Source organism: Spea bombifrons, chromosome 7 (assembly GCF_027358695.1).
Source record: "Spea bombifrons isolate aSpeBom1 chromosome 7, aSpeBom1.2.pri, whole genome shotgun sequence".
Taxonomy (NCBI): domain Eukaryota; kingdom Metazoa; phylum Chordata; class Amphibia; order Anura; family Pelobatidae; genus Spea; species Spea bombifrons.
This window is the reverse complement of record NC_071093.1, coordinates 5216322-5230948: the sequence shown is the minus strand read 5'-3', so window position 1 is coordinate 5230948 and position 14627 is coordinate 5216322. Positions and strand designations below refer to the sequence as shown.

At 35.9% G+C, this 14627-nt stretch overlaps 1 protein-coding gene across 1 annotated transcript in view; it reads left to right on the top strand.

Moving 5' to 3' along the window:
• The window catches only part of LRP1B (LDL receptor related protein 1B), a 557319-nt gene that overhangs the window by 248590 nt on the left and 294102 nt on the right, over positions 1–14627 (top strand). The window contains exon 8 of the mRNA XM_053471115.1: positions 13882–14104. Within this exon, the coding sequence (XP_053327090.1) occupies positions 13882–14104 (223 nt within the window). The remainder of the gene's footprint in view (positions 1–13881; positions 14105–14627) is intronic.

The following is a 14627-nucleotide window of genomic DNA, read 5'->3' as shown; positions in this document are numbered from 1 at the left end:
CAAAGGAATACATTTTATGGTGGGTTGTGTTTAGGTTGGTGTTCACTTCAATATCTTTCTCACCTGCTTACTCTTAGTTGTACTTCTTTGGTATGGATTTTAGTAATTATTCTTACCATAGCCAAAAATACCCATGACTCTGGGCAAAATCTTACATGAATAAGCAATCGCTGCTTTGATATTCAAAAAAAAATCCCTTTAAAATATTCCAGAACATTTTGAATTTTGCTTTTGCCATTTTATCATTCATTTTTTTCCTCCCCATTTGAAATGAAATGATGTTCAATTAATATAATCCTACAGCTTGCCATGCCAAAAAGCCAATAAATACTGAGCTTTCGAATGGCCATGTGTTCTACTTTTATATCTCGTAAGGCATTATCTTTCCAGCTTTTAACATTAGGACCGTTTACAAATACTTCACCCAAATGCTGAAATAAATAATTGAGTGAATTTCTGCTTTTTTTTCATAACGGTCTGAAAGCTTATGGCAGTCATGCAATTGTGTTTCTTTATTGTATACTTTCTCTCTGCTCTCAGGCATCAAAGACGCAGCTAAAACGTATCCCTCAAGCTAAAGTTGTTTGTTCAGCTCAAAATTGGGATCTTTATCGGAATAGTCACTGAAGCTGATGTACAAAACTTGGCTTGTAGACAACTGGAACTTTAGTTTCCAATTCTAACAGATTCTGTGCTCTGGGGAGTACACAGATCATTTTAGCTTGTCAAAAACTGAAGCTGAAACAAATGTCTAAATGAGTCAAAAAACAAAAGAGCTGGGCAAAAGTACTTAAAATGAGTGGAAAGCAGTAGACTGGTCACGTTTTTGGTTTCAGTTTTAGTCTATTTGTTTTTGGGCATTGAATTTGGTTTCCTCCCCCTTCAGTTCGGATGATATTTGGAGGTGATTTTACATTTAACAAAATTCTACTACTATATACTACTCCACTCATTCACTCTCTCATGCTCTTTCACACTCTCTTACACTCTTACTCATGCTCTCATACTCTCTCACACTCTCATTCACGTTCTTCACACTCTCGTTCACTCTCTCACGCTTTTTTCTGAATTTCTCCCTATGTTTTCTGCCGATTCCGTGTCCCGGACTTTCAGCCCCGGAGGTCCGCTTCTTCTCTTGCATTTTCTTATTCTTCTGTCTTCTTTCTTTGTCTGCTGTTACTCGTGACTTCTTTCTTCATCTGCTTCTTAACCTGGCCTTCGGGTGAACTTCCATAAAAGGGCGGAGACTACGAGTAAACCCTCTCACCCCGATTAGCGGAACGACGAAGAGGCTGTCCCTGTGGCTCCACCCTTTTGCGTACGTGTACGAAGAGGCCAGGTTCATAAGCAGACGATGAAAGAAGTCACAATAAGCAGTAGACAAAGACAGAACAAATAAAAACATAAATCTTGAGATCCATATTTTCATTCTGGTGTGAGATCACATTTTGTATATTATGTTTTTCTCTTAAAAGTACAACAGAATGGTAAAAACAAGTGGCTCATATATCAACATTGTAACAAATTCTTCCACAGAGTGGTCGAGTGTCAATGTCTACTTCTTTTGTCCTGAAATAACCTAAACACAGGTACTTGGTCACGAGCCAGCACGCCAGAATATTATTCTAAAGCTCCAAGCAATTTATCGGTAATCCTCATACATTTAGGAACACTGAGTAAAAATGACATCTTATTATTTATTTAAAAGCCTACCAAAATTTTAGTATGAATTACAGTTTCTCGCAAAGAACAATTTAAATAATGTATTCATTTTGTTCTGCATGGATGAAGAAAAGACACATATAATGCACTGTCTTTTAGGAGGACGAGGATGAAAACAAAAATAGATATGAATTTGTTCTTTTCCTATATCTGAAAAAGTAATTTCCTTTTTTTCCCCCTTTTTTTTTTCTTCTCATTCTAATCTTGATGTCACTGAGACTTTTCTCTCGAACCTAGAGAAAAATGAAAGTAAGGACATGAATTTTAAATATTGTGAAAGATTAACTATTAAAAGCAACTGCACCATTTTGCTTTGTTTTCTCTTAAAGGGACAATTGAATGTCTCAGGCAGTCACACCAAAGAATAATGCATATAAAAGCACCATATTAATACATTAATGTGCATTCTTTAAAATGGTAAAAACAAAACAAAACAAAAAAAATCAAAAAACAAACAAAAAAACTTACCTTTACGAGAAGCTTCAGCTCCAGAGCTGCAGTGGAATTGCCTCGTTCTTGGTCCAACGGTTTGTGCCACTAATTGGCTGATTGAATAAATAAAAAAAACACAAATGAAGAGGAGGAAGAAAACTTTTCATCCAAGTCACATATTCGCATTGAGACATAACTACCCCTTAAGAATGTATTTGTAAAGTGACTCAGAGAAGCACAATGTTAACCCTCGGAACCAGTGGCATATTTACCTTCTGAGCCAAGAAACAAATACTGTCTGCGCTTCTTACCCTAATAAAGTTGGCAACAAATATATAAACATAATATAAATGAGAGGTTTTGGTTATATGAATTGGCCAAAGCATAATTAAGCTCACCCGCCACGTCAAGGCACACTCTCAATAGGGTGAGAACCTACTCTCACCTCCTAATCTCACCTCCTGAGCCATCCTAGGCCTAGATTGGGGAGATCAGTGGTCTCTCGTTTAAAGTGACCCACAGACTAGCGGTGTTGCAAGAATCCCAAGACTCTCTGTTATGCCGTTATACTGCGCCTTGGAACTTCTTCAGGAGTATTGATCTCTATTTTGCTTTATCAATGTGTTTCCTTCTTCAATGATAGCCAATTTGAATTTGCTGGCAATTTCTTACCAACACGACAATTTAGTTCATGTGCTCAATTAGTGATAGATGACCTTCCACTGTGGTTGAAATGTCCAAAACCACTCAAGCCCTGGGGCAGTTTTCACCCCTGTGACCCAAGACCAGGCAGTTCCGGTTAATTATGTAACATTACTGATTCACATGAAATATATTATTTCCAGTCCTATTGAATAAAGTATTAATTAGCCATTGTTTAATGTTAATTAAATGTGCGGTACTTTGCAAATGTCTTCAAGTGACCCGTGTCTGAACTCAGTTTATTTATGGAGAGAGTCAAAGACATTCTAGATACAGACTTAAGATTCTAAATCTGAATTGCGGAAATACGTTAATAATGAATGCAGCTATTAAAGGAATAGTAAATCTATTTTTAGTGGAGAACTGGAACAAACTTTATTGGAATGTAACAGCTAATGCTTGAACATATGTGCTTACTCTGTCTATTGTGTTAGAATAAACCCAAATAGTACAGACTAGACTTTGGCGCTGGCGAAGTCTTCAGGTTCGTCTCCGTGTTCGTCTTTGGACGGGGAAATCTACGTATTCTATGAATATTCGCCCGTTCCCGTGTTGTTCGTATTCCTTTTTTCTCTGTGTTTTCTGCCGGTTTTCTAGCTATCTTATATCTTCCGTAGTATAGCAGGGGTTAATATGGTAGTGTGAGAAAAATAAGTCCCAAACACTAAGTGGAAAACCTGGCTTTGACCTTAGGATTTAAAGGTCCGTAAGAGCAACTCTATTGGTCGCCGGCAGGGGGCTCGCTTGGCACCAACCAATGGAGAGTCTGAGCAGCTGCCCTTTCCCGTTCATTCTTTACTGTGACATGAATGCAGTTATGTCAATGCTGCCCTGAACATGTATTGTTATTTCTTATATTTAGCATTGTAAATTCAGTGATTCCGAATGTGATTTCTGATTATATATTTGTATTTTATTATGCCATGTATTTTAAACTCTAGTGGTTATAAGATTTAGGATACATGATGTTATTCAACATTCTAATTTAAGGTGGACATTCATTAATATCAAGTTTGATCTACTATGATTAGTATATTCATTGATTTTTCATAATTCTATTTTAGATTAAGCATGGAGTTGTTTTCAGTAGGAAGCATGTGATTGACAACCTCGTAACCTACACTTATCTTTTTTTTCATTGATATGCGTTTAAGTAAGTTTTATACTTTATCTTTTAGAAATCTTTGATAGGTTGTGTAATTTACCAGAAAATAGCAGATGTTTTACAATTCATTTGTATTTATGGCAATTTAAACACCGAAAGAATGGGTTTAGGGCACAGACAGTTACTAAGGAGTTCGGTAACATATTAAGGGGTTGTTATAGTTCCCCTGTCCACGCATTCTGCTATTACAGCCTTAGGTGAAACAATATTTCAAGTTATTACCTTTCCAATATGTTGTGCCATTACAACAAAGATGTGAAAAAAGTTATGTCTGAGTATTTTCCATTTCTTCTATCTTTTTTTTTATACTAAAGTAAAACACTGTTTATGTTAATTCTCAGAAATATATACATTTCACAGTTTTTTTAATTTAATTTAATTCACTGGCAGATATAACAACAATATATAAAATATATAAAAATGGCTGTTATTTGTAAGGCATGTTTCCAGAAGTGTTAGGGTGTTAATGATTTCTAAACTTTAGTCTGCTAATAATATCATCGTTCACAAAACTGTTACTTGTATATATATTTAATGGGTAATGCATTTATTGTAGCAGTGAAATAATAACTTAAAGATACAGGTCAGCTATACAAAAGCTGAGAGTCTCCTTTAGACTTTTAGACAGTTCAGTTTTGGTCATTTTCAGACAATGAATTTTATTTCGGTTTGGAATTAATTTGGAGAGTTTTTTCTATTTGGAAACAAAATGAATTGTCACTCATTCTCATGTGCTTTAATACACTTTCTTTCACTCTCTCATACACTCACACTCACTTTCTTACATGGTGTGCTCGAGGCCCCTCCATGTTGCAGAAGGACTACACCAGACCATCAAAATGCAGATGGATCCAGACCGAATGCACAGGTCTAATCTCCTTATGCCCTACATTTTTTGTATGCCAATGCTTAGAGGCAATGGTGTATTTACCTTAGCTGCTGCCCTAGGCCGGACCCAGGGCAATGCCCCAGTCACCAGCTTCACAGCCAATGTCCTCACTTTGGAGTATCGGTATATGATGTCATAGCTCAGCGCTCTATGTCTTAAAAGCCTGAAGCTCCCTTTAATGTATCCAATGTCGCTTTCATGGCTTGGCACAGTCTTCAGTAATGTAACTGGCCATTGAGCAGCGACAAGAGGACCTCCACCTATCTGACCACTGTTTCCCTTCCATCTACTGGAGTCTTTAACTTTATCAAAAAATACTGGCTATAAAAAGATGTCAACAAACAAAAAAACATGTAGACTATAAATGCGTACAGTACCATAATTACCGTTAATTAATTCTGAAGGTAGGCTCGTTCTCTGTGACTGTTGTGGACCATACCAATAAAGCAAAATTGTTAATTGTAAAATAAAGCAATTGTTTTTGACCAAAGAACATCTAAACTACCTGATTTGCACCTCGCCAACACAATGAATTATATTTATGGTAGATTTGTCTGAAACATTCAAACTTGCTTCATCCGTTTTAAAGTTACAATGTGTTCAGTCAGCAGGGCTTTTCCATCCCACAGGAAATAATTACATTCACTGTTATACCAAAGGCTTCAGCAACAAAGTATCACACAAAGCATAAAAGAACGTGCATGGTTTACAGTTTACCAATGTAGAATATCAAGTGTGTGTCTAGAATTTGATCACTACTCTTTCACAGAGTTTTTCTTTTCAGAAATCCTTGACATTGATGATACAATTCATCTGCATCTGCTGTAAATGTAATCTCATAGATGAAATATAAAAAAAAGCTGAGAGGGTGGTAGATACGTGGAACAGTCTCCTAGCAGAAGTGGTAGAGGTTAACACAGTACGGGAGTTTAAACATGCACGGGATAGGCATATGGCTCCTGAATCTTATTATCAAAGACTACGGACTATGGTGTTTTGGTGTCCACAACAGATGGGCTTCTTATCTCAAGATTGTAAGCTTGCGAGCCGGGCTCTCTCCACCTAATGTATCGGTTTGTCTTAGTCTGTCAATTCTCGTCTTGTCATACCCCTTGAATATATACGTATTGTATTAAGGGCTGCATAAATTGTTGGAGCCAAATAAAAGATATTATTATTATTATTATTATTATTATTATTATTATTCATAATCCTCTGCTGTCAAATTCTATTTTATGGAGCCGGTTCCTAATAGAAACTTTTATTACAACATGTTTTTTTATAATAATGCAACAAAATATCTACAACCAAAAACATAAAAGAATATTGTAAAATAATTTTTTTGTATTAAGGGTGTATAGTAGCATTAGGTCATGTGTCCTAAAAAGGCTATGATGTCATAACGCAATGCTCAGAAGAATAAAGCAGTGTGGATGAGGGCACTGGTGGCCCTGATGGCGCTACCCAGTCTTAGGCTTAAGGCAGTACCCAAGAATAACATGATTGATGATTATTATGTCCCTAGAGATAAGTAAAGATATCCTGAGATATTTACAACACAGTGGAATGTAAATGTCTTCAGAAGATCACCTCGTTGACATTTGTACAGCATTAAGTCATTGATGTTGATCTGTAAAACTAATGCAATGTCATTTTGGGCTATTCCTTTGAGAAATTGTTTGCCTTCCTTTAAACATTCTGATATTTTTGTTAGAATCTTGTAATTATTCATTAATAATGTATTATTCCCCCTTAATTCACTATTTTTCTGTAGGTAGACAGACAGACATATGAATTATCCTTGGCATTCTTTCGAATATTTGTAATTATCCCTATACCTTGAGTCATATTTTTTTACCATGTGTCATATTTTCCTGGAACTAAACATCCCGGCAATTATATGTCAGCCCAATAGCATAATTTGACGCAAAGATGATAAAATCGTCAACCCACATCGCGTAGATGGTATATTGAGTTAATTGAATTTGACAAATTTCTAAATTTAAGTGATTTCTCTTCCATTTATTTATTTATTTTTTAAAAAAAGGTATTCCTGGCATACCGAAATATAATCCTTTTACGGTTACTATTGGTATATGTAGGAAATATGGGAATCATATCTCAATTTAACCCTAAAAAAAAAAACACAAGAAGAATTAGAATTTCCAAACTTGTGAATAAAAATTTAGAATTATTAGAATTAGGTCAACTATGGAATTTGAAATAGAATATTTTGGGGATTTTTTTTGCTATTAAAAAAAAAAAGCACATTACATTTACTGGCATTGCAATACTTTTATAGGTCATTTAAAAAAAAATCCTGCATTTTATTGTCTACAACACCCTATCTCTGATGCCCCTAGGAGTTCAGAATGTTTGCTGGTCATGAGGGTATCATAGGGTTTTACAGCCCTAAAAGCCCCAATGAAGTGTATATAACCCAAACTATGTAAAAACGTCTCTCTTCGACCATTCGAAATGTTCTGAGGTATGTTGACTGGTAATATATAATATCAAATAGACGCTATTCTAGTTCCAGCCCTCTAGAGTGTAAGCTTGCGAGCCGAGCCCTCTTTACATCATGTATCAACTTTTTTTAATGCATTTACTGTAAGAAGTGCTGCATAATTTGTTGATGCTATATAAAAAAAAATATATTTATAATAACAATTGTATTATTTATGAAAGCAAACCATCCAAAGCCTTTTTTTAAACCTGGTCGGTACATCTACCCAAGAACCTCATTCATTTAAAAAAAAAAAAAAAAAAAAAAAAAAGTGTTTAAATTGTGACCAACGTTGAATCTGTCAATCAATCCGTGGAATGTTCTGACAGCGATTTAAAGTTTTCAATAGAAGAAAAGTAGTTACAATTCCCTTTTGGGTCTTAGATCAGGATTAATTACCGTACATCAATGTGACACATATCTAAGCCGATCCACAGTTCGGGGATTGCGCAGAGCACAGTAGTGGATTTACATAGCACTTAAGTTTTCTCGATGTGCCCCAGAAATCTGCAATCCATAAAGTTTCTGACGTACCGTACTAGACACATTGTGAACAGCGGAGTCTTGACAATGAGTCTGGCGCTACCTTTGGGACTCGAGTATCTGCTACAATGTTTGGCCACAGCTGGAAGTAGTTGATAGGAGTTTTGCTAAACCTGATGTAATGTTGTTTGAAGTTTTTCAGAGAAGAAGATTGAATTTACTGATGATAAATGATGTTACAAAACAACCCATTTTGCATGAAATCTGATTACGAGTAGAACCCGAAAAGTGACTGGTCTCTCGATGAAAAAGATTCCGAGTTGTGATTAAAATTAGTGAAATAAAACAAGAGACAAAACAGAAAAAAAAAGGAAATTATCATCAATATTATTAATGAATATATTATATATATACAATAATTATATAATAATTATAATAAACATATAATAAATTGATAATACTATTATATTATATATTATATATATTATATAATATTATTATTATTTTATTATTATTTATTTTATTTTTATTATTTTCTGTTTTATTTGTACAGTTATTCACAGTTGAGGATGACTTTTTCATGGTTCTAGCGCACACCCAATGTGCTTTTAACGGCGTTTTCAGTTTCCTCCATTAAAATATATGAACAATTCCAGTTTCTCTTCTTCATCTCCCTCATCCGATCTTTGTATCTTTATCAAGGTGAATAGAAATCATTCATGGCCAATTTATATAAACCAAGATATGTGCATAAATTAGCGGTGATGGTGCATCTGACTATGTTCATTTGAAACTGTGCATAGGAAATTAAACCTCTCCGCAATCTACGCTCGTCCATGTGAAAAGCGTTGTAATAAACCCAGAAATTACCTTACAGACGTCAACGAAAAATATTTTATTCTTTTAAAGGAAACATTATGTTTTTTTTAAAAAAAAAGATGGTTTATGGTAATAGAGCGGAGCCTTCTAAACAGAAATTGCTAAGGAGCCTATTCTATTTCTTTTCCAATCCTCATTTGCTCTTGAACATAAACTGGTAAAGGTCATAACAATTTCTGGGAATAATCAATACTAGAGTTCACTTAAGCAACCCCTGCAGTAGCTCTCCTGGATTTAACAAACTTAATGTGTAAGATCCCAAGACAAATTACTCCCGGCCAAGCCATTATTAAGGTTATAGCGAGCTATGAACGGCATAATTAAGTAAAATTCGTAGGAACTTCTCACTGAAGATTCCGCTTCTTAAAAGTCCAGATGCAAACCAGTTTCCAAAACATGTGATTTGCCACCAAAAACCCTATTTATCTTCTTTTCGAACAAGTCTGAATCTGTCATTTCAACAATGATATTGTGATTATTTGTTGTAAGGTGCAGTAGAATATATTAACAATAAGGTCATAAGGTGGATCAGGCAACTCTAGTGATCTGACTATATGATGATAAATGTTCCATGTTAATGTAACTGGGCAAGATGAGAAGTACTAGCAAGAAAGCCCAAATTTATAAGTTTCTCTACGAAAAGATATGTCAAAGAATATCCATCCAGTAGAAAACAGCCATACTTATAAGTGATATAAAATGTATTTCAACAAATAAAAGTACCTACACCACATAGTCCTCCGTTGAAGAGCTACCGGTATACAGGTTGTCCAGTGGGTCTCATAAACGAACCCAAAAGGAGAAGTCAGTCACCAGTCTGTTCTCTTTCACACAACGCGTTTCGCCCCAATGTTACGTTTGGGGCTTCCTCATGGTGTTTACACATTTTTTAATGAGTCTGGATTCAATATGTTACCTTTAAAGTACAAACATAAAAAAAGGAAAATGTTCCTCCACGTCTGTGACTCAGAAACATACTGAGAAATGATTTGGCTTTCGAAAAGACCAAATTTCTCAAGCTGATTATACAGCTTAACTTGAAGTGTATTGAATTATATTTAGACGGAGTACCAAATTAAGCAAGAATAAATGGGATAACTGTTAAGGATGGCAGTTTGCAGGATTACTTTTCTAAGCTTTAATCATTTTATTGCAGATGAGGAAGAAATATATTCGGCAATTATAAAGGAAGAGGGTGCGTTATCTGCACATTTAAATAACAAGCAACAGGGTTTTTTTTTTTTTGTTTTTTTTTGCGTCAACCAAGAAAAATGTTTTTTTCTTCCAAACTGAATGTCGTCTTCTTTTTTTTTTTGCATTCTTTTACAATCCCAGCCAACGCTCGTTATTTTGTAATAATTGCAGTATATTTAACATTTAAAATGATTAGACTAGCATGCGAGACAGCATGATACTTTTTAATAAAGAACTGGAAATGCATGCGTAGGTGGAAGTTGCTTAGGCTGACCACACGAATTTCTGTGACCCACACTGTTCTAGAAATACGTACGAAGAACTTCTTTGTTAATAATGCAACTAGACTGTGAAGATATCTCAAAGGAGAACATTCTCATAATGACAATCTCTTGGGTGGCATCATTGCCATTTTATAGATCTTTGAAGCTGATTTTACTATTTGGGTGCAAAATAGTTGATACAGAATTAGCTAATTATTTGGGCAAATGGGGAACCACGCATTTTTTCCTTTGTGTACTGGGGCCTAAAATTGCCTTGGGCATTTTATGCCTACCAGGGCTCATGTTCAGTGTTAACATGCTTTTAATAACAGGCCAAGACTCAAGAGTCTACAGGGCATGTTTTCAGTGTGCTTTTTGTCCAACCCAGGCTGCCTTTGATCTATACAATTTAATCATATTTTGATCATTACATACACTTTTGCTTTCTATAGGTGGTTGAGTTTTGTTCAAAAGTAGAAGAGAACAAGGAGTTGGTAGTTAAAGCTTCTGGTACCTAGAAAACAAGTCCAGCTTGGTTCCACAAGCCCAAGGGCTGGCTTGGCTCAAGCTGCCCCCAAGGCCGATTCAACCACCTGTATGCTTTACCCTTTTTAATAGACACATGACTGGTTGAGATGTGCTTAAGCCCAACTAGCCAAAAGCAGGGAAGAAGAACAGGCTGGCAGTTAGACTTTCTGGTACCCCGCAGATGAGTCCAGCTTGGTTCCACAAGGCCAAAGGGTTGGTTGGGCATGACTTGTACCTAGGCTGGCTCAACCACTTCTATGCTTTACCCTTTTGAAGAGACACATGACTCCAGATGCTGGCCTATGTTTGCTATTTCTTGGGATGTATTACTGTATGTATTCTTTCCATTGGATTTGGTGTGTTATAACAGATAATTGTACAACCTTTAGAATGTTGTTATCGTTACCATGTATCTATAAAATTAGAAGTCAAATAATGTGTTAAAAAGTAACTTTGCAACAAATCATCTGCTCTTTGGTGCCGCATTAAATCAATGTAGCAAATAAAGAGTTGTACTAAATATTTCTATTTCATTTCACAAATCATGTCAGAGTTTGAGCTGCCAGTTTTGCAATTTACATTAGCTGCCGGCAAGAGACTCTGCATGAGCTTCACCAATACGGTGTATTAGTATCCATTTTCTGGCTTTTTAATTCTATGTGGTCATTTTCTGTTGACGTAAGGTTAGTCTGAAAATAACCTGAAAAGAGGGGCAGTGGCCCATGTTTAAAAAATAAATAACTAAAACAATGAAACCAGAAACGTTACAATGGATAAAATAGGTGATGCTAATAATATGTAACTAAACTATTTAAAGAAAATAAGAAACTCAAGAACCAACTTTTAAGGAAGAGCCAACCAATTATTTCCCTCATCAGACACCTGGCTAACAAAATTTGCCCCAAGGGTCGATGCAATGCTAACGGACATAAGATGCATTTCATTTACACCCAGTGAGAGGGACAAGCCAAGTCATGTGACCCTATATTTCACCCAAATAAAATGTTAAACAACACACACCATATCTGTCATGTCAGACCTTTAGAAGGTGGCTTTATAGTGGAATTAAAAAAAAAATACGTTAAACGGTTTCTGGTAGTGGCCCCCAAATAAGAGCAGCATAGAATGTTTGCCTACTTGCAAAGCAGTTCCTTGTATAAGATTAGACAGTCTCAGTGCCGGACTACGGATGGCGTGGCAGCCCTGGCTGCTGCCAGTCAAATGCAGCATGTGGCCATGTGTGTCCAGCCAGTGGCTGCACACTACAGTACCAAATCTGCCACTGGATCAGCCGTATCAATGTCCCATGAGCCTTTGGCCCACTGAGCATTCACCAGTACATGCCTAGACAGTCCCGTGTAAGTGTGTATAACAGAGGACTATTCACAAGTGCTATAGGGAAAAATGCATATCTTATGTGATATACCAGATTGCCCCATGTGGCTATAAGCGGAACTGCAGGGTTTAAACCCACTTCTTCATTGCTTATTTTTCTGCTAGGAAATAAGCCATAACAGTTACATAAATATATGTTTTAGAAAGTGGCCATCCAATTGACACTAACAAAGCATTAGGAATATTAAGTAAATGTCACTGTGTATGTGTGGGTTGTTTTAACTTGCTAAAAGGACTTACAATTGTCGCTTATGCAATTTGATCAAAATAATGTTCCGCATGAACTTTCACTCAGTCTTTTAAGAATTTTCTTATATTACATTGTAGCATTTCCAGCAAACTGTGTAAAATGTGTTGTGAATCCACGGAGGCCATTATAGATTATATAATCTTATAAAAACAACAATATGTATTTTGAGAAATCGGCAAAATGGGCTTTTTAGTGGTTTAAATGCAACTAATGCACTGCTTTCTAAAATCCTAAGTACTAGGGGTTGAAAACAATCTTCTTTGTTTTATCTGAGTGCTGTATGATTCCTTTTACAACATCTTTTAATGTTATGTAATGCGCAGATGGGCAACTAAAAGTATATAAAAAAAACAGCTTTAGAGAACACGGCTAATGCAAATGCATATAGACAGTTTATGTATGATAAGCCAATCCATACTTCAAATTTATTGTTGAGGAACAGAATAAGTGTATGCTTGTAAAACCCTGTCCCTTAATGTTTAAATAATGTTCTTTATTAAAAAAAAACCGATGTATTTAGTTCTTGCTATATTTATCTTTTAAAATAGCATTCCAACTCTATTTTCATGCCAATTGCATATTTCAGACCATTTTGCATGTAAATGAATGCATTTTACTGCATGCAAATCGGAGAGAGGATTCTGTAGTTATTGGAGTTAGAAAATAAGACATCTGTCGGCATTAACTCCTCCCCTTTCTGCCTCTGCTGAAAGCAGGAAGCATACCTCAATATGCTCCCTGCACATGCTCAGTAGGACCCCCATACTAGTCAAAGTGAGCTAAGCTCCCATTGAAAATGAGAAGCGTAGCAGCAGCCAATCACTTGTGTCCTATCTGTCATCTTCATAGCATACATGTGATTTGCATGCAGTAAAATGCTTTACAGTCCATGCGAAACAGACTCCAAAGTGCATTAAAAATACATTTCCATTTTGAAAACTAGGCTGTTCCTTTTAAAAAATAAATTAAATTTTTGAGGACTAGCATTTTTTTTTTTTATGTTAGGGTTTTTCATTGTTCGAAATATTTCATTGGGAATAGGGGTGAAGCGAGACTTAACACAATTGACTCAGACAAAATATCTGCCAGTTCATTCTGTATTTTTTTTGGCAAAAAGTGTCACCGGCATTGCAAACGGATGAGAAGGCAAGGGTCACAAATGAAAAGTGTTAACATCTCAATGATGAATGCTGTCTCTGTATTGGCTGCGATATCATTTTCTTCTTGACATGACATAATATAGTTGGGGGGAAAAAATGGGTTCAGCTTCTTTTATACAATCGATAGTGTTCTACGGCATTAGAATGCAATTATCGCAAAATAGCTTTTATACAGACATGGATAACATTGTATCACTTGCGTCAGTCTTTTTTTTAGGACACAACTGAGTTTTCAACCATACTAAACATTTGCATTTCATTCGCACGCGATTGTTTTGTAATTTAATGTAATCATTTTAATTTACTTCAACAGAAAACTTTTTTTCACGGACTATGGTAATGTTGCTAAAGTCGAGAGATGTGACTTGGATGGAATGAATAGGACGAGGATCATTCTTTCTAAAATTGAGCAGCCTACGGCCCTCACTCTGGATTTAGTTAACAAACTGGTCTACTGGGCCGATGTGTATTTGGACTACATTGAAGTAGCTGATTATGAAGGAAGAAACAGACACACTATAATACACGGGAAAGAGGTAAGTGAATAAACGTTATTATGCGATAAAACACAGTATGATGTCAAGCATGACTGTTCTCCGGCAACCCAAGCCGTCCATATAGAAAGCTCATTCATTTAGTGTCTGACCGCCATTGCCTTCACACCAGTGAAGAGGTGTCCTTCTTGCGATAAAATATGGAAGAGGAAGGAGGTCCAAGTGTTTCTCTGTGGAGTATTGAGAAACAATATATTTATTTAAAGAGACATGAAGTACTGGGGTTTATCAATTTCAGGGCCAAGTCATGTACTCAGCTCGGTAGTATTGGGGTATATCGAGACATGTCGGAAGAGGGCCTTTCTAATATGAAAATGGGTTTGCTCAAATGGACTCAATGTCATATGAAAAATGTGAATCCACAAAGCCTCTTCTAAGGAAATAATAACATTGATATATATCTACATTGTGTAAGGTAAAAGTGTAGATTGCTAAGCATAAGTAAGAAGGGGAAGAGTCAATAATTTAACACACTAATAAGAGGTGCCAAGGGTAACTCTTACTG